Source organism: Zootoca vivipara, chromosome 15 (assembly GCF_965207765.1).
Source record: "Zootoca vivipara chromosome 15, rZooViv2.hap1.1, whole genome shotgun sequence".
NCBI classification, from domain to species: Eukaryota; Metazoa; Chordata; class Lepidosauria; order Squamata; family Lacertidae; genus Zootoca; species Zootoca vivipara.
This window is the reverse complement of record NC_142598.1, coordinates 41,636,756-41,660,942: the sequence shown is the minus strand read 5'-3', so window position 1 is coordinate 41,660,942 and position 24,187 is coordinate 41,636,756. Positions and strand designations below refer to the sequence as shown.

Sequence of the window (24,187 nt, the reverse complement as noted above, 5' to 3'; positions counted from 1 at the left end):
GTTCAGGCCAAAGGGGGTGTTCAAGAACCACACACAAAGAGCAGTTTACGCTTTCCGACCAATGGCAAATATCAAGTGGCACAATTCAAGTCAATTTGGGACATTTGCACAACAAAAATCTGTCCCACATCTCAAAATTAATTAAGAAAATGTAAAAAGGGGACTTTTTTTGCTATAAACTCTTTCCATTTATTCTCACAAGCCTGCAAGGTAGGTTGTGGTGAAATAAATAGTGTCCTCAACAAAATGTTGCAGCATATTCTCACTACTTCAGAGTAGTGCTCTTGTTCAACCTGGTTTTCTTTCCTTACTGTCAGCAATCCATGAATACTGAGCATCTGTAGTCCTCAGCCTCATAGGGCTGGTATAACATTAGCAACAGCAACAGCAACAGCAGCAGCATGAATACCACTTCTATTATTATGAATATTAAGACTAATAAAGAGAGATGTCAACCTCAGGTTAAACCAGTCATGCCAGCAGCAACTTCCCTTTTTTCTCAGTGGCCCCATTCTGGTTCCTCAAATCCTGTTTCAATTAAACCACACACACACACACACACACACAAATAGCTGCAGTGCCATGCATTGGTGCAACACAGCTCATGACCCAGAGACCTTTGTTCCAGCTGCTTGTCACATTTTTGTGGAAGCAAATGGATTTGCATCCGTTTGAAGAGCACCTGCGTGGGTGGCAGGAAGGCTAATGTGGTTACGTATTATTTTTTTAAAAGGGTTGCTCATCTGATCTAAGTGCAGCCCTGTGTCTTTCTCAAGAACGGAAACATCCAGCAAATCTCCCGACAGTCTTTGCTTATCTCCCTTATCGTCAAGGCCAAGTTGCTTGGTTTCAAGTGTCGTTTTACGTGCCGCTTCGCACTGGTGAGGCGTCTATGCAAATCCTCCCCTGGGATTTACCAAAGCAGAATTTTCAAGCAGTATTTTGCAGTCTTCGAAAGATTCTTAATGCTTTGCGTGTGCTCTGTGGAGATCCTGCTCGAGAAAGGGGTGTGCGCTCTTGAAGGGCAACGGGGCTCCCACCTTGCGGAAGCCAAGCAGGTCTGGGGCGGATTGGAGCCGGAATGGGGGGCCACTGAGGAACCACATGTATGCAATGTGAAGGAAATAACCAAATAAAGCAGCTGCGCAGCAATAGCAAAGTTTCTGTGAAGCTGACCCGGAAGCCAACGGGAAGTTGTTAGATTGTATGTTCTCTGTTAGAGCTTATTTCAGGTTGTGTGTCTCCTCCTCCTCAGGCCACCCCCGTTTCTGCTGCAAGGTTAAGAGCAGAGGGAGATGCTCTGTTGCTCAGCCAGAAGTCCTTGCACAGAGGGAGGCATTTTGTTGCATATCTCCCTATCTATGACTTTCCCTCGATACTGTGAAGCGGGATCACCACCATGTTGGAAGGCAGGTGAACTAATGCCAGTGTACTGGAAGAAGCAAAGGTCACCAGGGCTGAAGCAATGATTCTTCAACATCAACTTCGTTGGACTGGTCATGTTGTGCGGTCGGATGCCTGATGATCGTCTTCCAAAGCAACTATTCTATTCCGAACTTAAAAATGGAAAGCGTAATGCTGGTGGTCAACAACAGAGGTTTAAAGACTTGTCTCAAGGCAAATCTAGAAAAGTGTAGTATAAACACTGACAACTGGGAAACACTGGCCTGTGAGCGCTCCAGTTGGAGAAAAGCCTTTACCAAAGGGAGAAATGTGCTAAGAGGAAGGCACGCTTGGCAAATCCACACCGTGATCAACTCCAGCCCGGAAACCAATGTCCCCACTGTGGAAGGACGTGTGGATCCAGAATTGGCCTCCATCGCCAAGTACGGACTCACTGTTAAGACCATATTCATGGAAGAGAATCTTACTCGGTTACAAGGGATTGCCAAAGAAGAAGAAGAAAAGAAAATCGTATCAGATTCTCTTTTCGGTTCCTCTTGACCCCAAATGTGACTGAGTCTCAGTTAAACATCTGGCTAGTTCAGAGGGCAACATTGAACTAGGTGAAGAGCTTTGAGACCTTTAAAAAAGAAAAGTCACTTGATCCGGGGACAGCCCACATATCTATTGGCCTGTTCCTGCCTCTTTTTCTTAACAGTGACATGGACCGTTCATAATGTAGGAATATTAGTCACAACTGTGAGCAGGGCACTGGGGTGGGGCAAGTGAAGACAAGTGACAACAATGAGCTATAATGTTGTTCGCTGCTCAGGCTGCACAGAAAAAGTATTTTGGCTCCTGGAATTCATTCGGATTGTGCAGCTAAAGTATAACGGATAGAAATCTACAGGATGTGGTCTTAGTGTGCGGAAGCAGCCTAGATTCAAGGATCCCCAGGTGGCGGAGTTTTCAGGCACCATCCTGGCTCCCAAGCATCTTCACTTGGTCGCAAGTAGCTGAGAGCCAGGTGCAAAACACGCATGGCACGTGGTGACTTTTGAACACTGAAAGGAAGCGAGAATGAAGCTCGGCGCTGCAATGTCATTCTGCTTGGAAAACACGGAGGGCACAGACCGACCCGTCAAAATTACTGGAATTTTATTTGCCTCAGGCTTATGACTTGCAACCAAAGACATTGTGCAAAGAAAGCAAAGATTAAGTACACTTAGGGGGAAGGTGGCAAAACCACATTGGTAACACAAAAGGTAACCGGATGAAAGAAGCCATTCATTATACTACATAGATTGCAATATTCAATAGCATTTTAAATCCAACTTTTTTGTAATCAAGAAGAAAAAAAGAAGAAGAGAAGGAATAAAAGAAAAGGAAAAGTAAAGTTTACAGTAGACAGAAATTTCATGTATACAGTTCGAAAAGCATTTCTTTTTCAAGAGAGAATCAAATGAAGCAATGAATGCAGCAGGATTGGGGAGAGAGAGAGAGGCTAGCTACTGTACATTGAAGAAAATGGTATATATGCAGCACAGTGAAGAAGCAAATACAGAACTAATAAAACCTTGAAAACTGCCTGATGAAAAATAAAATCACCAGTTGCTTTTAATGGCTTCTCCTGGTTAGCAATGCTACAAAAGACATTGTTTCCAAATCTTTCTGATGCCAGGTGAGAGCATCTAATCAAATATTGAAACCAGGAATGTCAAACCATTAGTAAGTTAAACCCAACCCATAGAAATATACTATCAACCCATTTTTCCCCCATCAAAAGTTTTTTTGTTTTTTGTTTTAATCTTTGAGGCCCATTTGGTCACAGTATGTTACATGTTTTTCCTTGTTTGTCTTTTTTTTTACACCATGATACCATAATGTTTGTCTGGTAATATCCTAAAGCTAGTTATAGATGATGTAAATACAGAAACGCCCCGATGCCGATTCTGGCAGAGTGAATTCGCTGGGTGCAAAATGAGAGAAGAGAAGAACGGTTCTCCTTTAGACCGTGGGAATCACTCGTCGTCACTTCCGCTGGCTTCCGACTGGTCCTGGATGGAAGAGGCAAGGGGGGGGGGGAGAAGGTTTGAGATTTTGTTTGTTGAAAGCATTGCAAAAAAGAGAGAAAAGGACAATGTTACTTTGACACCCCCTGTTTGGGCCATAATAAAGAAACAAGGTGCAACCAAGAGATAGCGAGGCAAGCCAGTTAATTTAGTCATCATGCCTCTGGGTTTGTCGCAAGATGCCCTGTAATAGGTTTATGAGCTATCATGCACAGCTGTGCGGCGCGCATCTCGCAAGGTTCACGGCTTCCGCTATGATTTACTTCCAAATAAATATACCAAAAGACTGATGGGAGGTATGCTGACTCAGAACCAAATCCCAGGGAGTTTAGTGGGGCTGAGGCAGCCTTAGCTGGCCTTTGGCAGCCTTAGCTGGCCTTTAGAGGCTATACTGGGCAACCTTTGGGCACCTGCAGAATTTTTTTCTTTTCCATCTGAAGTGCAGGAGCCCCTGCGGATTGCAAATGGCTTGCAGAACTCCCCTGGCAAAACCCCCTTTGCCATTAAGGGGCCCTGCTCTTCAAGAAACCACAGGTCTCCACATAATATAATAATATTCTGCACAACAGAGGGCTCTTTCCAGCTATCCATACAAGAGTTAAACCAGGCGTAAAAATTAACAGCTATTATAAAATCAAAAATTAAAAAAGGAGTGGAAATGTTTTGATGAATCCATGGGAAAATATTGCTCAGAAAAAAGATATGCTAATATGCTTGGATTAAAAATGTAAAGTATTTAAATGAATGCAAAGATAAATGTACTGGTAATTTCAAATGTAGAGGAAATTGAGTTGGGGTGGAGGGAAGAAGGGGGAGGGGCAAAAGAATACGATGTTTGATTGAGGATGTAAGTGATAAATATGTAGGGGGAAGGGGGTGGGGTGACATATTGAAGATTTTGTTTTATTTGCAATGTGATGTAATATGGAAATAAAAGAAAGAAAGAAAGAAAGAGAGTTAAGCCAGGCACGGGCAAACTCGGCCTTCCAGATGTTTTGGGACTACAATTCCCATCATCCCTGACCACTGCTCCTGTTAGCTAGGGATCCTGGGAGTTGTAGTCCCAAAACATCTGGAGGGCCAAGTTTGCCTATGCCTGAGTTAAGCCTTAGTACTTAATTTTTTAAAAAAATACTTTTATTTGATTTTTAAAAATATAAACACACAGCAAATAACAATTCAAGACTGAAATATCAAGATTACTCTGAATCTCCTGACTTCCCCCCATCCCTTCCATGGGTCCTAGTAATAATATTTACACCTGCATATCAATACTATCCAAGATTTACCTTTCCAAATTAGTCATACTTTCCGTTAGTTCACAAGTGTGGTTGAAATCCTGCCCATGTTTTAACCTGCTTACAATGGTCTCGTAGATAAATCATAAACTTTCCCCATTCTTTTTTTAAAAATTCTGGTCCTCTTGATTTCTGAGCTTCCCAGTTAATTTTGCCATTTCAGCAGAGTCCATCAACTTGGTTTTCCATTCTAGGACTTAATTTTAACTTGGCTGGCTGAGCTCCAAATAACTACTTCAGGCATTCTCAAGGCCTCCTTCCCCCTTTTTCAGGAGCATCTCCCTGGAATTTGCCACTTATTTCTTGATGCAAATCACTTCCTGGAGCTCAGCTATTGAGTCCAAGTGCTGAGCATCTTAAGGGAGAGGAGGGGGGATACTTTGCTAGCGCTCTCAAACCTTTCATGCATCCTGAACCCCACCCCCATCGGCCCCCATGGCCCCCAACTGGTTTTGGATGACAGCTCCCATCAGCTCTGCCGGCAGGGCTCCTGCTCAGGGACAGGGGAGCCCCAAATACTTGCAGCGCCCCCCGCTGGAAAACGCATTGCTGGACTGTTAACCTCCAAAGGCGAATCCAAGTCGTGACGACTGGAGTTACAGGCACAGGGATGGGGGAAAACAAATTTACGGCCCTTGCAAGCAACACTCACATTCTCATCTTGATCCTCATCGCTGTCATCGTCGCTCACAACCGGTTTGGCTTTGACTCGACTTTGCCGCTTCTTGCCTTTTCCTTTCTCCCTGTTTTTATCCTCCTTTTTGTTTAGCTTGATTTTTACTTTCACAGATTTGGCTGCAAAAAACAACAACAAACCCACAAAAGAAACTTAGTGGCCAAAATTAACAGACCGGACGCAGATTTAGTCCTGCTTCTACAGCAGACCCGTCAACATCGACGGTATTTACGTCCATCATCGCAATCCTACACACCATGGATGTGAATGAATCTAGTCTCGTGTGTGACTAAATTTGGGTCAAGCCCAGTGTTTAAGGTTTCTCAGCCATCAACTCCCCTGGGTTCCTTTGGAAGGAAGAGTGGGCTATAAATTTAAACCATATATAAAACAAAGAAACAAACTCACAGAAATCACTCGTTCTCTCTCTCTCTCTCTCTCTCTCTCTCACACACACACACACACACAAACCACCCTGAAAAGGACCTTATCAGCATTCCTTATTCTACAACATAAGAGTTACAAAGAAATAATCTGAATGTAAATCTCATATAAGGAAATTTCCTATAACAGTGAGCTATTTTTCAGGGGTGTGTGTGCAGGGGTACGCAAATCCCTAAACATTTTGTGAATCTACCAGGAAAAGAAACTAATTTTAAAGAAATTGTTAGTTCTCTTCTCTAGCCTGGTGAATCGTCAGTTCCGTTGCTACCCCTCATTTCCTTTCCCGGTGTTTGCCGAGTCTCGGACGGAAGTGAGCGTTTAATGTGTGAAGCAGTGTGGAATGTGGATGTGTGGTGTTTTACTGATAAAAGCTTGGTCTCATTGAGGGGCACTATTTCAATATGGGTAACGCATATTCTTTGTACTTCCCCCCCGCTTTGAACTATAAAATGGTGGCTTTCTTGAGTCAAAATGAGAGTACCCCTAAACATTTTTGGGGAGAAAAAAAGCACTGAAGTGAGGGGCTCACATTCGGATTCCGACTCATCTTCCTCGTCTTCTTCTTCCTCGTTGCTTTCGTCCTCGCTTTCCTCTTCTTTGGCGATCTTCTGCCGCGCACTTTTGAACACCGACTGCAGAACAATGGAGTCCTCATAGATCTGTGGCAGGAAAGCAGAGTTGCGTCAGGCCGGCAAGCTGTGCTTCATCAAAGATTCACAGCGTGGAGCGCGATTTCCTATGCAAACCCAGAGAGAGCAAGGCTTCTCTCCCCCATTACAAGTCACAAGTCTTGTTGCATGAATTTTACAGGAAATGCCAATGTTAATTTCTCATGCCCTAAATGAGAGTTAAAAAAAGCCTTTCAGTGGCAGCCTGAAACAAAATGAAGCTCCACGTTATGTTTTCACATTTCTAAGTACCACCTTCTCTTATGTTTGAATTCAGGTAGGTAGCCGTGTTGGTCTGACGCAGTCAAAATATATAAAAAATTGTCCAGCAGCACCTTAAGTTTGTTCTGGGTATAAGCTTTCATGATGTTAGACTATAATCTAAATCTGAAGAAGTGTGCATGCACATGAAAGCTTATACTGTACCCAGAACAAACTTAGTTGCTTATGTTTGAATTATTTAATGTTTTATTACTAATGATATCAAGAGTCTTCAATGGAAAGTTCTAATTAAGACTTAGATTATAGTCTAACAATATATCCAGGTTAAAACAAATGTACTCTTCCAATGCTAATTTTCAGCAGTAGGAACAAGAGAGTTTATGTTAGCTAATACAGTAATAGAATTCTGGGGTAGATATAGGGCCTGTTACAGTTCAGCTTCTTGCAATCTTTACCCATGGTTCACAGATTATGAACAGGCTGTGGGATTTCACCCCTCCTTCTCATCTCGTCTCTTCTTGCAAATTCTCTGCCCTTTCCCCGACAGCTTAAACTGTGGTTAAGGGTCATGGCTTCAATGATCTTAGCTATGGTTGATGCCAACTAGGTTCCTCCATGTGGAGTTTTCCATAGGGAACCTTAGTTCGTATTAGCCAGGCCTAGGCAAACTCGGCCCTCTAGATGTTTTGGGACTACAACCCCCATCACCCCTGACCACTGGTACTGTTAGCTACGGATGATGGGAGTTGTAGTCTCAAAATATCTGGAGGGCCGAGTTTGCCTATGCCTGGTATTAGCCATGGTCAAGACCAGTGAAGACTGCACCTCTTAGCCAACAAATGGATTCCTGCAATGATCCATCATGGAGGATGAGTTGCAAGATAAAGACTGACAAGCCACCAATACACTCGGAAGCAAAATGGAGACACAGTCTATATTTACTTCAGCAAATGCAAATTTTATTACTCAACTTCCACGGAAAAGCTTCAGTTCTTCAGAAGATTTTTTTAAATAAGAAGACCACCACGGAGAGCTACCAACTAGTTGATATCAAGGGTGGTAAAGGCAGACTTAGGTATTTCTCCAACCGAGATGTTTCAAGTTTACTGTAGCTGCAGGAGAACTTCTAGTTATAACAAACTCTGAAGACTAAAAGCAAGCTGAAACAGAAAATACGGGCCTGAAGGTTGTTTTATACAACTGGGGAAACGTTAAGGCCGCCCCAAGTTTAGACAGCCCCCAGGCTTCTTATTGACCAACGTAACATGCTTACAAATGCAAAGGCGTACACCAACATTGCAGTTCTGCTAAGCAAATAATTTGAACCCGACCTGCGATCCTTCCAAGTTGAAGGTCTGAGCATTGTGACACAACAACATCACGTCCTTCTCCAGGTCGCTAACACTCCGATATTTATGGTTACGAATTCTTTCCTATTTTTTTTCCCAATCAAAAGAGATTGAAAGGGGGAGAGAAAGAACAGGATAGCTGGTTAAACAAGTCTGATGCCCTCATGGACACAACAGATTCACATGCGTAACGTTTTCAGTGTTGTCATCCTTCTGGCGTAGCACAAAGAAAGCAAGCATTTTCAGATAGAAGTTGTACGCCAAATGAAAGTTATCTGTATGCCGAGTGCGTGACATTGAGAGGCCGGGGTTCAAGGGATATCAGTTTCAATGCATACTCCAAGATGAGGCTCTACATCAGGGGTCCCCAGACTTACCGGGCTTTGGGCCGGTTCCCACCGCGCCGATCGCGCGGCGGGCCGGAGGGCGGGGGAGTGCGTGCCTGTGCGGGCCGGCGGGTGGGGGAGTGCGCTTCCAGGTCGGGAAAAGCGCCAGAAATCGTTTGTGCGCATGCGTATGGGCCTCCCCCGACCCGGAAGTGCACCAGAAATGACCTCTTCTGGGTTGGGAGAGGCCCATACGCATGCGCACAAAGGATTTCCGGCGCTTTTTTCCGACCTGGAAGAGCGCCGCCGTGCTGCGCGCCTTAAGAGCGGGCGGCGGCGGCGAGCGGCGGGGGTCGTCGCGGGCCGGATTGGGAGGCCAATTGGGCCGCATCCAGCCCCCGGGCCGTAGTTTGGGGACCCCTGCTCTACATCCAACTAGGCTAAAACTCACACCCGCCCACCGCCACATTTTAGTGAATCTACAGGCTGAACCACAAAGTGGAACAACCCTTTAAGGCTACAATGGATCAATGCCTACACCTCAAAATATTATGAGATGCCTTCTGTGGCACAGGGTGTCTTCTCGGTGCCTTATAAGAAAATTACAAACATGTGCAAAACGAAAACCATGTTGTGAACATGTACAAATGATAGGGATTCCGGCGCTGATCTGAATCGCTGGGGAGAAGAACACTCTAGAAACAGGGAGCCACAATTATCTCGTCTCTCTGCAATCTGACCTGGAGGTTCCCATTGGATACATCACTGAAGACAGCCAATAACGTGGATGGGTTTAAAAGGGAATTGGAAAAATTCAAGCAGAATAAAGGAGCAATCCTATGGCAAGAGCGGGGTTAGGATCCTGCGGATCTCTGGCTAAACTGGGAGGGTCCCTGCGTAGTCAGGCTACATCAGTGTAACTCGGGTCGGCCAGAGATCTGCTGGCATACAGGATCCAACCCATCCTGGCTTAGCTAGGAGCCCGACTTTAAACAATAACCGTGCGATAATGGATGATCCAAAACGTCATACAGTTTCTCTGGATGACAAACTGTTTCGAAAGTAACTTTTCATCAGCACATGAATGGTCCTAGCAGGTACATCAAGTGGCGTAAGGTGAGCACTCACTAAGAACTGTAGAAAGCTCATCTCATGCTACTTGATCTACCTGTTAGGACCATTCATATGCTGATGAACAGTTGCTGAAAAAACTGTACGGCGTTTTGGATCATCCATTATCACACGGTTACAAGATTGCGACTGTTGAAAGGCTTGTTTGCCTCTTTCGATACTGATGGGTTACATTGTCTAATTTTCTTAACGCAACAGTGACAGAATTTTATTTTCAGTGATTCTATTTCCTATTTTCTGTTTAAGAATTGCTACGTGTGGAGCTTCTAAGGATCACAATGAGTACAGGATTGGGACTACAGTACTGAAAGGCTTGTTTGCCTCTGTGATACCGATTGACGACCACCTCTAATTTTGTTCATACAACATTGATTTATTTTACCATTTGCACCTCCATCATATATTTTCTCTTCAAGAATTGTGAAATAATACATGTTACATATATTTTGTTAGGACATGGTTAGCCATGTGTTGCCTGTCATTGTTTAAAGCCTGCCTGTTTTTGCAACACAGGGGATTTCAGCTTTGCTGAGCCCTAAGCCCTGAAAGGGGGCGTTCCGGGGCCGGGGGAGGGGCTTAGATGGGATCCTAAGCTTGCTCACCTTAGTCAGTGACCAGGTTAAGCCACTAAAAAAGGGCCATGAGACTCAAACCCTCTTTACAAGCTAGTTTCCCATGGCCCCAAAATGGAAGGACGACAAGATACCGATGAAGGAAGGGCAAGTTAAATTCACAGAATACGCAGAAATAGCCAAACTTACAGGAAGACTCAGAGCCAAGGACAGGAGAGATTTTTTAAAAAAGATTGGGAACCATTCATGTTGTATCTACGGAAATATCGTAATGAAATAGATTCACTAGCAGGGTTTGAATGAACGCTTACAATTAGAAGATGCATTTTGAAAGAAACATAGTCCGATTTGAAAATGATTAAGAGTACAAGAGGAGTTAAGTAAAAGAGTATAAAAGCCATAAAGATCAAGCAGAAATAGCAAATGTTTAAAGAACCAGAAGGGGAGTTGAGGGATATTACCGGGGGGGGGGGGGAGTTTGGGATGTTGTTTTTTTCTTTACTTTTCTTTTCCTTTATGTTTTATATACCTATGTGTTACATGTGCGAAACTTAATAAAAATCTTTTAAAAATTAATTAATAAATAAAAGCTGGGTTGAGCAGCCCTGCTCCACAAGGGAGTTTGATGTGGCATCCTTTAACCAGCCTAACCTGGCTTCACGCCGGTTTATCAATGGCCGATAGACATGACGGAGGTGATGCTCTGCCTCCATGCGCAGAGACCGCAATGCTTCTGCACACCAGGTGCTGGGAAGGGCAGGAGGGGAGAGGGGGCTGGCGCTCAGGTTTCCCCACAGGCACCTCCTCCCTTCAGATGCCAAGGGGATGAAGAACTACACAACTTCTGGGAGACATCGGAAGGCAGCCCATGCTGAACATTTTACTATGGTTTTATATGTGCTGGAAAGTCACCCAGAGTGGCTGGGGAAACCCAGCCAGATGGGTGGGGTACCCATCATCATCATCATCATCATCGCCGTCATCTGGCTGGCCACTGTGAGAACAGGAAGCAATTCCACAGGTACATCACAGACATGGAATAACAACAAGCAGTATTTTATTTTTTGCAATTTGTGCACGAGTGCAAAAGCCAAGGAATGGTAACTTGGCCCGATGCTGGGAAGATGCATTCAAGGTCAAATGAAATCGCGGGCAGGATTCGAGGTCAAAGCAGCGGAAGGAAAACGACAAAGTAACTGAAATAGAGAAGTTTTTTGTGATAGGTATAATGCAGTAGAAAAGGTTTGAGTCAAAAACACTGCGGAGGTGAGGGAGGGAACTCATGAAACAATGTCTTTGATTTGAAGGTTACCGTGAAAACATTTGGGAAAAAGTAATTAAAAATATATGTAAAAAAGAAAGAAAGCTGCATTCGCGTTAAACAGAAATCAGGCCCACCTTAATTTTTTTGAAATCCACTGGCTTTCTAATTAATTCATAGTATTCTGGGTATTCTTTTCTGGAAGGCAGCTGAATGAAGACTTCACTTAACTGTCGTCCTGAGCTGTTAAAAAGGACAAAAATAATGGAAAATGTTATTACTTAGCTGTGACAAGAATGGGGGTGACCAGTATGTTTGAGAAGGAAAAAAAGGAAGATGGTTTTGCTTTTCACCTAAGAATTTGTTCCAGTTCAAGAAATGGAGCATTAATAAAATCCTGTGCCGTGAGGAATCAAAGTACAAGGGCAGCCGTGTAGAATGATATAAAAGATGCACCAGCGAGGGATATTCTGGAAATATACGCAAATTGCAGAACAGACTACCTTGCACACATTCCTAGAACAGCAGCACAGTACTCAATTTTACCTTCTCCTTTTTTTTCTTTTCATTAAAACCCAAATACCCAGCTACCTTTTGATAGAAGGATTTGATTTCTTAGTCCCCTTTGTGCATTTGTCAGTGAATATGGCTTGAAAAAAACCCCAAGAACCCAAAGGCAAAAAGCATTTATTTGGTAATAGAACACTTCCACCAGTTGCAACTGAGGTTATGCTAAAAAAAAAGCAAATGATTAGTTGTGAATAAGCCATCCTGGTTTTCAATCTCAATTTCCAGTTCCATCTGCACCTTTTGAACATAAATAAAGAAATAAGAGATCTTACAATCATAGGAAGCATGCACACTCTTTCTTTTCCGGTTGCCTAGCAACTGCTGAAGAGCAATAGGACCTGCATAAATTAAGAAAATCTTCAGAAAGATGAGTGGCATCTCTGACTCTACTGGGTCACATTGTCTGCCCCCCCCCAAAAAAACACAAGGCATCTCAGCAAATAAACACAGATAATGGTGTTGTTTTAAATCTGTTTTGTGCGCTGCGCAACATCCTTCCAGACTGGCAGGAGACGCCTCCCTCTCATTTCAAAAGCATTGTTTATCGCTGCATATTGTGGCATTAACAGGCGGCGAATTTAAGGTACTGTATTTTTCTGTGTATAACACCACCACCACCACCCCGTGTATAACACGACCCCTATTTTTGGGGACTCCAAATTAAGAAAGTGGGGGGAGATTCCCCAGAGTTGTTAAGCTCTTTTTTTGGGGGGGGGACTGCCCGCAGCTGACAAGCACACACCTCACAGAAGCAACCAATTGCTTGCCCAGTTACATCTAGAAGCCACAAATCGCCCACACAATTGCCACAACAGCCAATTCCAACCAGCAACATACGCCAATCGCTGCTGTATATCTCCGATTCACGGCTGCCAACAATTGCCCGCCCCCCCGCACTACCCGTGTATAAGACGACCCCCAATTTTTTTTACGTTTGCTTGGTTTTTTAAAAAAACCTCGTCTTATACACAGAAAAATATGCAAGCTGAAGATTTATTTGACAAGGTGAGCCCTCTGGGCAATATCATTGAAGCAATTCAACGCCGCTATCCATTGAAACCCCCAAATTTCACACATGCACACATACAGAATGCACGTTTTGTCTGGAGGGATTCGGTCCCTCTGAGATCCGAGTAGGATTATCTAGATCAGGGCTTCCCAAACTGTCGTCCGCGGACCCTCAGTGCTCCGTGAGCGGGAGGAAGAGGATGGAGATGCCAGGAGAGGAGGGCGGAGGGGGGGTCCTGGCCTGTGGGGCGTGTTTCTCCACAGCACCTCTGGGACTGGGCTGCAAGACTTGGTGAGGAGTAGGTGGAGTTGGGGGCTTGGGCAAGAGGGGGGCAAAGGGAAAGCGACTGGGGGGCATTGGAGAGGGCGGAGAGGACCAGCATGGCTCCGCTTTTATGCCCTTCCCGTGCCCTTTTTCCACCCCTGATGCTGGGATTTGGACAGGTGGGTGAGGCAACCTACCTACTGATTTAACATGGGGGCCATCCTGCTCAGTGCCGGATTTACATATAAGATAAACAAGCTCTAGCTTAGGGCCCCACTCTCTTGGGGCCCCCCCAAAATTTTAAAGGAAAAAATGTACATTTCCAAAATATAAAACACAAAATAAAACCTACAGGGGGGAGGGTCAAAAAATATCTCCATGGTGCTAAGAGAATAACTTGCACCTAAATATTAGTATAATATTTAAGGGACCCAGGTGGCGCTGTGGGCTTGAGCCTAGGGCTTGCTGATCAGAAGGTCGGCGGTTCGAATCCCTGTGACGGGGTGAGCTCCCGTTGCTTGGTCCCAGCTCCTGCCAACCTAGCAGTTCGAAAGCACGTCAAAATGCAAGTAGATAAATAGGAACCGCTACAGCGGGAAGGTAAACGGCGTTTCCATGTGCTGCTCTGGTTCGCCAGAAGCGGCTTTGTCATGCTGGCCACATGACCTATATGCCGGCTCCCTCGGCCAATAATGCGAGATGAGCGCGCAACCCCAGGGTCGGTCACAACTGGACCTAATGGTCAGGGGTCCCTTTACCCTTTACCTTAATATTAGTAAGACCAAGGTGATGCTGTTGGACTTCCGCAGGAAGAGAGGGGAACCTGCCCCATTGGATATCGGGGGGGGGGGCGCTGTGTGGAGAGAGTCTCTTCCTTTAAATTCCTGGGAATTTACCTTAGCGAGGACCTGACTTGGAAAATCAACGTAACTCAGGTGGTCAGAAGGGCCCAACAGAGACTCCATTTCCTGTCTGAACCTACCCAGCTGCTAAAATCCTCAGGTTCAGCATCTTAACTCAGTCCCAAAAGCATGTGAGGCACAGCTGGTGGTGACACAAGAGAGAGAAAGAAAAAGAGGGAGAGCCTTTTCAGTGGCTGCTCCCTGATTGTGGAATCCCCCCTGCGCGCGCGAGGTTAGACTGGTTCCCTCCTATTCTTTTGTCAGCATGCTGACACCTTATTGTTTAGACAGGTCTTTGAAAGCTAAAGTGCAGATGGTGTTGATCGATGGGCTGCTGTCAGGGCGAACTGGATTTTAATTGCTGGTTCTAAATGTGTTTTGATATACTGTATTTGAATTACTGTCTTATAACTAGTTTGATTTTCTTATTTTGCATTTCATAATGTTGTAAGCTGCCTTGAATCCCAACTTGGGAGAAAGGTGGGATATAAAGAAATAAATAAATTTCCTCAGGGTCTTGCAAAAGAATAATGTTAAACAATAACCGATGACCTCCTCCTCCTCCTCCTCTCATATTGCCTCAGTGTGCTATCACGGGCTGTCCCTTGAGTCCGCTAGATGACATCGCAAGGGATCGTTGCCTTAGGAGAGCGAGAAAAATTCTCAGGGATGACTCACACCCCGGTCATCACCTCTTTAATTTTCTACCCTTGGGCTGGAGATACCAGCCATACCAACAGGCTAAAAAATAGCTTCTATCCGTGGGCTGTTGGACGAAAAATAACATAGTGAAATTGACTTGTGAGGTGGTGTGTTGTTTGATAAGAGATTGAGTGTTTGGGGGGGGGGAGGCTTGTTTAATTTCATTGTACACAGGTTGTACAATGACAATAAAGGTATTATTATTTATTATTATTATTATTATTATTATTATTATTATTATTATTATTATTATATAGGGTGTCTACATTCTGCATGGACTGGTTGCATAGAAACATGTGCAAATGGCTTTAGATACGTATGAGGTACATAAATCACCATATAGCATAAAAACACAAAACAGCAACCATTTGTTGTTGACAAAGGACAGCTGGACATAGAAAGGGCCCCATTATCTTCAGGAGCTGAGGGCCTCATCAAACCTCAATCCGGCCCTGGTCCTGCTCACCTGGGCCCATGAGGCAGGAGCCAAAAGGTCTAATGGGTCAGCGTAGATTTCATGAGGTTTAGGGGTGCGCTGGGTTGTTGAGGCAAGCCGAGGCAGACTGCCCAGTACCCTAATAAATATGGCCGTCTTTTAAGATCCCCCTGGGCTCTGTGTCGCAACAGGTCGACGTGTCTCCTCCTCCTCCGGAAATTTTGCCAAGCGCCCTGTAATTATTATCAAGGACGAAGTCTGGAGCTCCGTCTGAAGGGGAAATCCAGATTAGGCAGAAACTCTCTCTTTTCTCCAACAGGTGACTTCTAAAGTGCCCCTTTGCTGGATCAGGTCCTCGTTCTTCATGCACGCTTAACAAAGCAGCAAATGCAGCCAAGTGTGAAAGTGCTCTTAATTCCAGCAGAGGTGCCAGGGGGGAAAAGGAACGCTTGGCATCTGGAGCTTGACCCGCCTTCCTACCCGTCACGCAAAGAGGGGCAGCTATTTGGGAGTCTGATGAGAGAATTAATCCCAAAGGGAACGTAAACTCAAGAAGTGGTTTGTTCCGGGCCGCTGCTAAGCTACAAACCTAGGACTAGAAAAGGTAAAATGAATTAAATACTGAGCCGGTGTTTCTGTTCAAAGCAGTGTGGAATCTGTTTCCGTTTTAGTTAGAAAAGTTCCTTTCCCTATTTGATTATCATATTCATTTCAAAAAATTTCTGTAGGATGTAACTATTGCATCTGAATGATTGCTAAAACGCAAGTTACACAAAATATCCATGTAAATAGCATGACCAGCAAACGCCTCAAATTCTCCCAGAGACTCATCCGAAATCCCCACTCAACGGCGGACAAAACAGAAGTTGTTTTTTGGGATCCAAATCCCAAGCCTGCTTCATCATTTCACAAAACTCTTTGTTCTGCATCAATTCAGTCGCAGAAAATATTCGCACAGCAAGGTAGAGGGGCATGGGAGTTATTTTCCTTGCTAGGTGGAAGTGGGTGCCATCAAGAGAAAATGACTTTCTCTCCTGTCCCTGTTCCACATTTGCCAGGATCTGACACACGCAGGACTTGGGAAAGGGCCACTTCACCCAGGAATTCATTTGCACATATTTTCTCCATGGATTTCCTCAATCGTAAACTGGAAGGTACACAGAGGAAACTGCACTGCGTCCACCATACGGAAAAAGCACCGTTGGGATTATGGAAATAGCGGCTCCTGTGTTCCATGTGACCAAAGGAAAGGAAAGAGACAGCTGCAGTTTTCAAGACCTGTTGACACAGTGTGGTTGGGAAAGACTAGAATGCTGATCGCCTCCACCAATTTTTATGTCAAAGACATAACCTACTAAAATAGAATAGCGTCTTGCGTTTCTAAAATGCGGTATGTGCCATCTATCATAAAAACATGTTCATCTGGCAATTCACACAGAAATATTTTCTTAATTCACTACATTGACACCACTGGTCTGGAGCCCCAGGCCATCATGTTCCATTTCTGCTGTAACTTCCATATCAGGCATGTAAAGATATCCAGATCCCTCTCGTTTGCTTAGGGTTGGCAGGTATATTTAATTTGGTACAGTCCTAATTAAAGTGCTCAGGCAAAGTACAGAAATGAAAACAAGTATTATTACCCCCCCCCCCAAATCAATGCTCTCTTCCTAAATGAATCCATCTCTGTTTATCTATTAGACAACATCCCTCCTTGGATGCAGCCTGATCTTTGAAGCATTTTACCAAAGGGAGCCCCCACCCTCCAAAAAAATTAATGAGACTAGCCCTTACTCAGCATTTAAACTAAGTCAAACCAAACCAAATTCCCAGCATCCTTTGCAAATCTCATTGCAAGCAACTCGGCTGTAACACGAACCTGCAGCTTCAAGTACTGCTTGTCAAGGGCAAGCAATGCCATCAAGAAGCTAATTAAAATTTAAAATTGTAGCTAGGGGTATCCCCCCCCTTATTTTGATTTTTGTAAATACAAGGAACTCTGTAACCGTTGCTGTTGGCAAAGCAGTGTAGGAAAAGCAAAAATGGCCCTTCTCTCCTGGCGACCTCATGTTTGGCAGGTGCTTCCCTGCTAGGGATGCTAGAATGAGGATGCAGGGATGGGCAGGAGACAACAGCAAGGGATGTAGCCGACAGGAAGCACATTATTAATCGCATGCAAGTTCTGGCAAATTCTGTGACTCTCGCTCCCTACTAGGGCTGGGCGATATCTTGAAATATCATCCAAAACTGGTCCAAAGTCCATATTGGGATACTGGTCTCATAATTTTGGGCCTGGCAATATATCACACTTTTCTGTGTATAACACCCCCCCATGTATAAGATGTCACCTATTTTGGAGGACTCAGAATTAAGAAAATGGGGGGAAGATTGCCCAGAGTTGTTGAGCTTTCTTTGCCGGGGGGGGGGGAGATTGCCAATCGCCCGCCCTATTGCCGTACCAACAGCCAATCAATAACAGCCCTCGATGCAGCCACCAATAACACAAAAAATAGCTGCTGACAATCTCTGGCTCCCGGCAGCAACCAATCGCATGTCACCCCGATGCACAATCCGTGTATAAGACGAACCCCGATTTTTAACAAAGTTTTTAGTGACAATTCCTTGTCTTATGCATGGTACAGTATGGTATTGTGAATCGTGTGTGTGTGTGTCATCATGCAAATAAACCAGGAATTCACCCAATGCCTCTAAGTAGCACCATCCTTATTTCAAACATTGTGATGTATCAGTATACTGCAATGTTTAGCTGGTGATAGATTGCGATAGATTTCCATTCTGAAGGAAATCAGCCCTGAGTGCTCCCTGGAAGGACAGATCGTGAAGCTGAGGCTTCAATACTCTGGCTACCTCATGAGAAGAGAAGACTCACTAGAAAAGGACGAGATGGTTGGACAGTGTTCTCGAAGCTACGAACATGAGTCTGACCAAACTGCGGGAGGCAGTGGAAGACAGGAGTGCCTGGCGTGCTCTGGTCCATGGGGTCACGAAGAGTCGGACACGACTAAACGACTCAACAACAACAGATTGTGATACTGAAAACCAGATTATCGCCCAGCCCGACTCCATACTATGTTTAGGATTGTTAAATTTCACTCCGAACCCTTGGGCCCATGAAACCCCCTAGCCTATGAAAATGAGAGCTCAACTCATCACTGTGTAATGTTTTTAATTCAGCAATCCTAGATCTCGTTCTCAGCCGCTGTTCACATTTCAGCCAGTAATTCCACTGGACTTGCACAAGGCTCAGTGTTTATTACCGGACGTTTCTGTGCAAGGCTGCCATTTGTAGCATCCCCCTGATTTACAGCAGGTATGCAAGAGTTAAAGAGACATGGCGAGCAAAATTCTGTTCTCATGGAAACCGGCATAAATCAGTAGAGACTTTGCTACTTACTATTGATCGGTCAGCACAACAGAAGGGGTCATTTCACTCACAACTCATTTCTCCGGACCCACACACAGCTCAGCATGCCACCAGCTTTTAGAAGATTATTTGCAGAGGGTGCAACAAAAAATGGCAGGGAGCATGAACAGAGGGCTCCCTCAAATGCTGTTGTATATTTTTAACATGATAGCACTTCCACAAGGGGGATTTCTGAGAATCCTGAATGAGCTATTCTGAGGTTCACTCTTACAAATCATTACTCACAAGGATGCTCTGTACTGTATATGTATTTGCACCCGATCGAGAGCCTTGCGTGAGTTTGCAGAAAAAGTGTCACAAGCGGCGAGATTAGCAATGATGCACAGGCTTCCCCAAAAGACAGCCTGCCAATTTATGACCCATCTTCCCCGGCGATAAACAGCCTCCGGGAAGTATTGCTTGCCCTGGACTGGGCAGTGACCCCCCATGAACAGAGGCGTCACCCCACAACAAAAACCAAGATCTCTGCAGCAGGCTGGGATGCCATGGCAGGCACACACGGGTTCAAGCCAAGTTGATGCAGAAGCTTGGAAAACCAAGACACCAGCTGAGAACGGGGAGGGTTTGTGCTGAGCACCCATTTGCAAAGGGCTTGAGAACCTGGAATCACTCCCCTGTTTCTGGAGTGAAAAGGGCCAAATGCATTCACCATTAGTTCATGACTTGTTCAAGGATCTCTGGAAGGGACTTCTGGACACTGAAGAAATGCAGCACTTGGCAAGCTTGTTTTCTCCTGCTTTGAAGACTCGAACCCGTGGCTTCAAGTCACAAGGAAGGAGATTCAACATCAGGAAGAACTTTCTGACAGGAAGAGATGTTCGGCTGAGGAACGGTCTCCCTCGGGAGGTGGTGGACTCTTCCTTGGAGGGTTTTAAGCGGAGGTTGGATGGCCATCAGTCATGGGTGCTTTAGCTGAGATTCCTGCATTGCAGGGGGTTGGACTAGATGACCCTCGGGGGACCCTTCCAACTCTACAATTCTACAATCTGGAAAGGGCTGCTTGGATCAGGTCTTCAATGTTTTCATGGGATCAGGTGCCATACCAGGCAGCCTCAGGAATCAGGTCAGGAGTGTCGCCAGCTCCAACCACGGGACCCCAGAGTGGAGGTTTCCAAGGGGAAGCTGAAGTAGACCATGCTGAAAGGGGGACTCAACTAAGAAAGGGCTTCTTTCATTTCCTGGGCTTTTTTTAAATTGGACCCTCATAAATACCTTTCCCCCCCCACCCCCAGAACAACAACAGCTCCAAGACTGGAGACTTAGAAGCTTCCCTTTTCTCCCCTCGTGTCACACCTTGGAAGAGCTATGGAAGATATGGGCAGCCGCTTATGCTGGTTACTAGCCCCCTCCCCTAAAAAAAGAGGCAAAGATAGTTGGAGACCCAGACAGAAAAGAGAAGTTAAGGGGTGGGGTGGGGGGTTTCGAGCAACAGCAGCTTCCCTAGTGAGGCTGTTGCTCGAGTTCCAGCGGGACCTGCAAATTCTCAAACTTCTAACCTCAAGGAGCCATCCTGCGGCAGACCTAATCTCAGCTGGTCAAGGCTGAGACAGCAGTTTATTCCACGTGGGGAGGAAAAACAAGCTGGGTGCTTTGGGGGGGAATGGCTCAGTGCTGTGAAAGGAAGCGCTTTTTCACTGCTTGGGCAGGAGCTGGCAGGAGATGCTCAGGGAATACAGACAATGTCGCCCGTCTGCTCTGAAGAAACTGGGTGCCCCCCCCCCGCTCCATGCTTAAGAGGCAGCACCCCCAAAGGCTCCTGCCCTGGCTGGGGAGTGGAGGAAAATCTCACAGGGATGCCCAAATCCGAGCCCGAAAACGTTCCTCCCCAGTCCCTCGTCTGGTCAGTTCTAAGGGACCTTGCATTAAAGGAAACATTAATGGCCAACTGGGCATCCCAGCAATTCTGCCTGAGCAAGCAGGGACTTCTTCCGCTAAATGGCTCCAAAGAGTCGCGGACCCGGCCTGGTACCAGGAAGCGCTGCGTCCCAGAGGATGATGGACTTGTTGCCAGGAGGGGAACAAGGCTAACAACAGCCAGCGAACTCTTTCAAGCTCTCCTTACCAACTCCAGTTGATTCATCGCACCACTTAAATGACCCAGGCTCTCGCTCCAGTGGAGAGAATTAGTTGGAAGTGACCAAAAGTGGCCTGAGGAACGAAAGAAATAAAATCCATCCCGGCCTGGTTTTCTTAGTGAGAGCATTTGCCTTTGTAGGGAAACGGAAGTGAGACATGGAAGCTGAAAACATTGCTTCAGGGGTCTCCTAAAAGGATTAGCTCATGTCCTATGAACAAAAAAATAGTGTGCCCAACCCCCCCCCCCTTTGACTGTGGGGGTGAAAGCAACAAGTGAATTGATCTGCACCCATTTTTGCTTCTTTCAGTCTTCCAAAGAGGGAGAGACTGAGCTCCAACAAATGTGGCACAAGATATGTGCACACAAACACCCATAGCTGCCAAGTTTTCGCTTTTCTCGCGAGGAAGCCTATTCAGCATAAGGGAAAATCCCTGTAAAAAAGGGATAACTTGGCAGCTATGACAAACACCCCACACACCCCACACACATTACGGGATTGCTGGCTGGGGAGGCCAGCTCTGCACACATGCCATTCCCTGGCCTCACACCATGCCATCTGCACATTCGCTTGCCAAGGCAGGAGGGGGCCCCACAGCTGTGAACCGAAGGCCCCCAAGTGACGGGAGACCCCGGGCCAATCTGGATCCCCTCAAGGGTGGAGATGCCCTTTTGGGCAGCCACTGGACGCACAAGCAGAAGAATGAGGGTGCAATGCGCTTTACTCCTTATTCAGACCCAATCAGGTTGAGAAAATGGAGAACCCAGCGAGGAGTCCTGCTCTCTTCTTGCTGGTGTAAAAAGGTTTTACAAAGCAAAATAACTTACTGACTGTTTTCTTCTTTGGCGATCCCTCGTAGCCGAGTAAGATTGTCTTCCATAAACACGGTTTTAACAGTAAGTCCATAAGTGACTGTGGCAGCCAATTCTGGACCCACACATCCTTCCACAGCGGGGACATTGGTTTCCGGGCCGGAGTTGATCATGGTGAGGTTTTGCCAAGCGTGCCTTCCTCTTAGCACGTTTCTCCCTTGCGTCCCGAGTTTGAGTGTCTTCAAAGCCCATGACACCTTTGGTAAAGGCTGTTCTCCAACTGGAGCACTCACAGGCCAGTGTTTCCCAATTGTTGGTGTTTATACTACATTTTTAAAGATTTGCCTTGAGACAGTTTTTAAACCTCTTTTGTTGACCACCAGCATTGCGCTTTCCATTTTTAATTTCGGAATAGAGTAGTTGCTTTGGAAGACGATCATCAGGCACCCACACAACATGACCAGTCCAACGAAGTTGGTTTTGAAGAATCATTGCTTCAACACTGGTGATCTTTACTTCTTCCAGTACACTGACATTAGTTTGCCACTGGCTGTTTCATACAACATCTAGAAGCACACCTCAAAGGACAGATTCAGGATGATGGTATTCCACGATTTTCACTCAGAATTGCAAAGCCACATTTTGGACTCATGTCAGTAATCTCTCACCTACTTTTTAAAACCCACTTCTAGCTAAGCCAAAAATTCTTAAGCTCTCAGGATGGGTTGGGGAACGTCTTTGGGCTCCATGGCTTTATTCCTCAGGCTTCATGACAGTGGTGAGGGGCAGATGTCCAGGGGCAATAGTGGTGGTGGTGGTGGTGGGGACACACTTTCCCTTGCATGGCAGGTTGTGTTCTAGCCATGCAGAAATCCTAGATTTCTCCACCCCTGGACCTCTCCAGCTTCCACAGTGGTGAGCAAGGGGCAGTAGGAAAGGTCAAGGAAACTTTTCCGCCAGGCAAAAGCACTCCACACACGTGGGGGGGGGGGGAGTCCCGACTCCTGAGGGCCAACCAAGGAGGACATTCAGGAAAACACTCCCATTGCTAACTCGCTGCTATAAAAAGAGAATGAAAAGCGCCCGCGTTTCTAATTTTACAAACGCTGAATCAATGTGATAAGACTACTTCTGAGCTCACTTGAGTTTTGCAAACAGATCGCAAACTCACATGCCCATTTTGCAATCTCAGCTGGTCACGGTGAACAAGCCCATCTCCATTTAGTCAGTCCAGATATGAACGGAGCCATTGGCCTTCCCACCAAACCTCTGTGATTCTTTTAGGAAAATAAGTGTGTCATTCAGGAAAAGCTCTAAATGACGGCAGCTTCCTGTGTCATCCAAACTGGGGAGCCACACTGTGTTAGGGGCTCCCTGGTTGAGAGAAGGGGCCACGCAAATGGACAAAGTCAGAATCTTGGCTTACTGAGCCACGGAGTGGATAAAAATCAATGGTGATTTTTTAAATAAAAAAATAGGATTTTTTTATTTTAATCGGATTTTTAAAAACATTTAAATTGGATTTTTAAAATAAAATGTTTTGGGAGGAAAAATCTTTTTAAAGATAGTTTTCTATTTAAGTTACATTAGAGTCCAAAGGCTATTCATCAGGAAATAAGGATTTGTTTAAGTTTTTCATATGTGCTAAAACTCAGTCTAAGTTTTTTATTTAAAAATTTGTTTAGCCACATCAGTTAACAAACATGGATACATATGCTGCTATAACATTTTTGTCTTAGTTAAATACATTGTTTAAATTGTCATCAAGGAAATGATTGTTTTTCTCCTTCCAATAAAGTAGAGCAGAAAAGTTGTCCAAATATAAACACAGTTAACTTATTAAACCTCACAACAATTTCATAATTATCGGTCTATGTCTTTCTAATAGTATAACCAAATCAGTAACTTTTGATATAACTGTAAAAACTACTCTGAAAATTTATTATTCCAAAAATGAAACCCTCATCTGGTTGGAAATATTAAGATTATACCAGCAACAATGAGTCTTTCTGTAAAAAAATGATTTAAATCAAGTCTTACTGACTAGTGATTTAAATCATGATCTAAATCAAATCCACCCTGCTGAGCCAACTCTCCAAACGGGACCATCACGAGGAATCAAGAGCAGAGAATTCCCAAGGGGTTTTTCACATTTCCTGACATTGCAAGGAGAGAAGATTATGACCCCGTCTGCTAGACATCAGGCCGTGTGGCCCCCGTCTTTCAGAAGGGACAAGGTTTTGCAGTGCGTCCCTTCTAGAACTTGTGGACAGTGCATAGCTTAAAGATGTTCTCAACCGACATGATGCCAACACTGGAAAAAAATAGATGCAACATGTTCTTCTTCTTCACAACAGCCAATTTCCACAAAAGTTTTACCCAACAGGTTTTTGTTTTGAACCTTCAAAATAACCTCAAGTGTTGCCGAGTTATTAATTACATCTTCCAATGAGCTCCCCTTAAGAAGTTATCTGTTTTGATGCTCTGTCTGGGGACCCGCTAACAGTATCAGAATTTTAATATGCACAAAGCCACAGGGAGACACTATTTGTGCGCCATTTCTCAAATCC

General features: G+C 45.0%; 1 protein-coding gene across 3 annotated transcripts in view; it reads right to left on the bottom strand.

Annotated features, from left to right (window-relative positions):
* Window positions 1–2,524: 2,524 nt before the first annotated feature.
* SMARCA2 (SWI/SNF related BAF chromatin remodeling complex subunit ATPase 2) overlaps window positions 2,525–24,187 on the bottom strand; it is a 113,958-nt gene continuing 92,295 nt past the window's right edge. For all 3 annotated transcript variants that reach the window (XM_088658815.1, XM_088658814.1, XM_088658813.1), the window contains exons 30-34: window positions 11,540–11,645; window positions 8,095–8,196; window positions 6,403–6,532; window positions 5,406–5,548; window positions 2,525–3,440 (exon numbers count right to left, since the gene is read on the bottom strand). In XM_088658815.1, coding sequence (XP_088514941.1) covers window positions 3,405–3,440; window positions 5,406–5,548; window positions 6,403–6,532; window positions 8,095–8,196; window positions 11,540–11,645 — 517 coding nt within the window. In that variant the 3' untranslated portion in view covers window positions 2,525–3,404. The remainder of the gene's footprint in view (window positions 3,441–5,405; window positions 5,549–6,402; window positions 6,533–8,094; window positions 8,197–11,539; window positions 11,646–24,187) is intronic.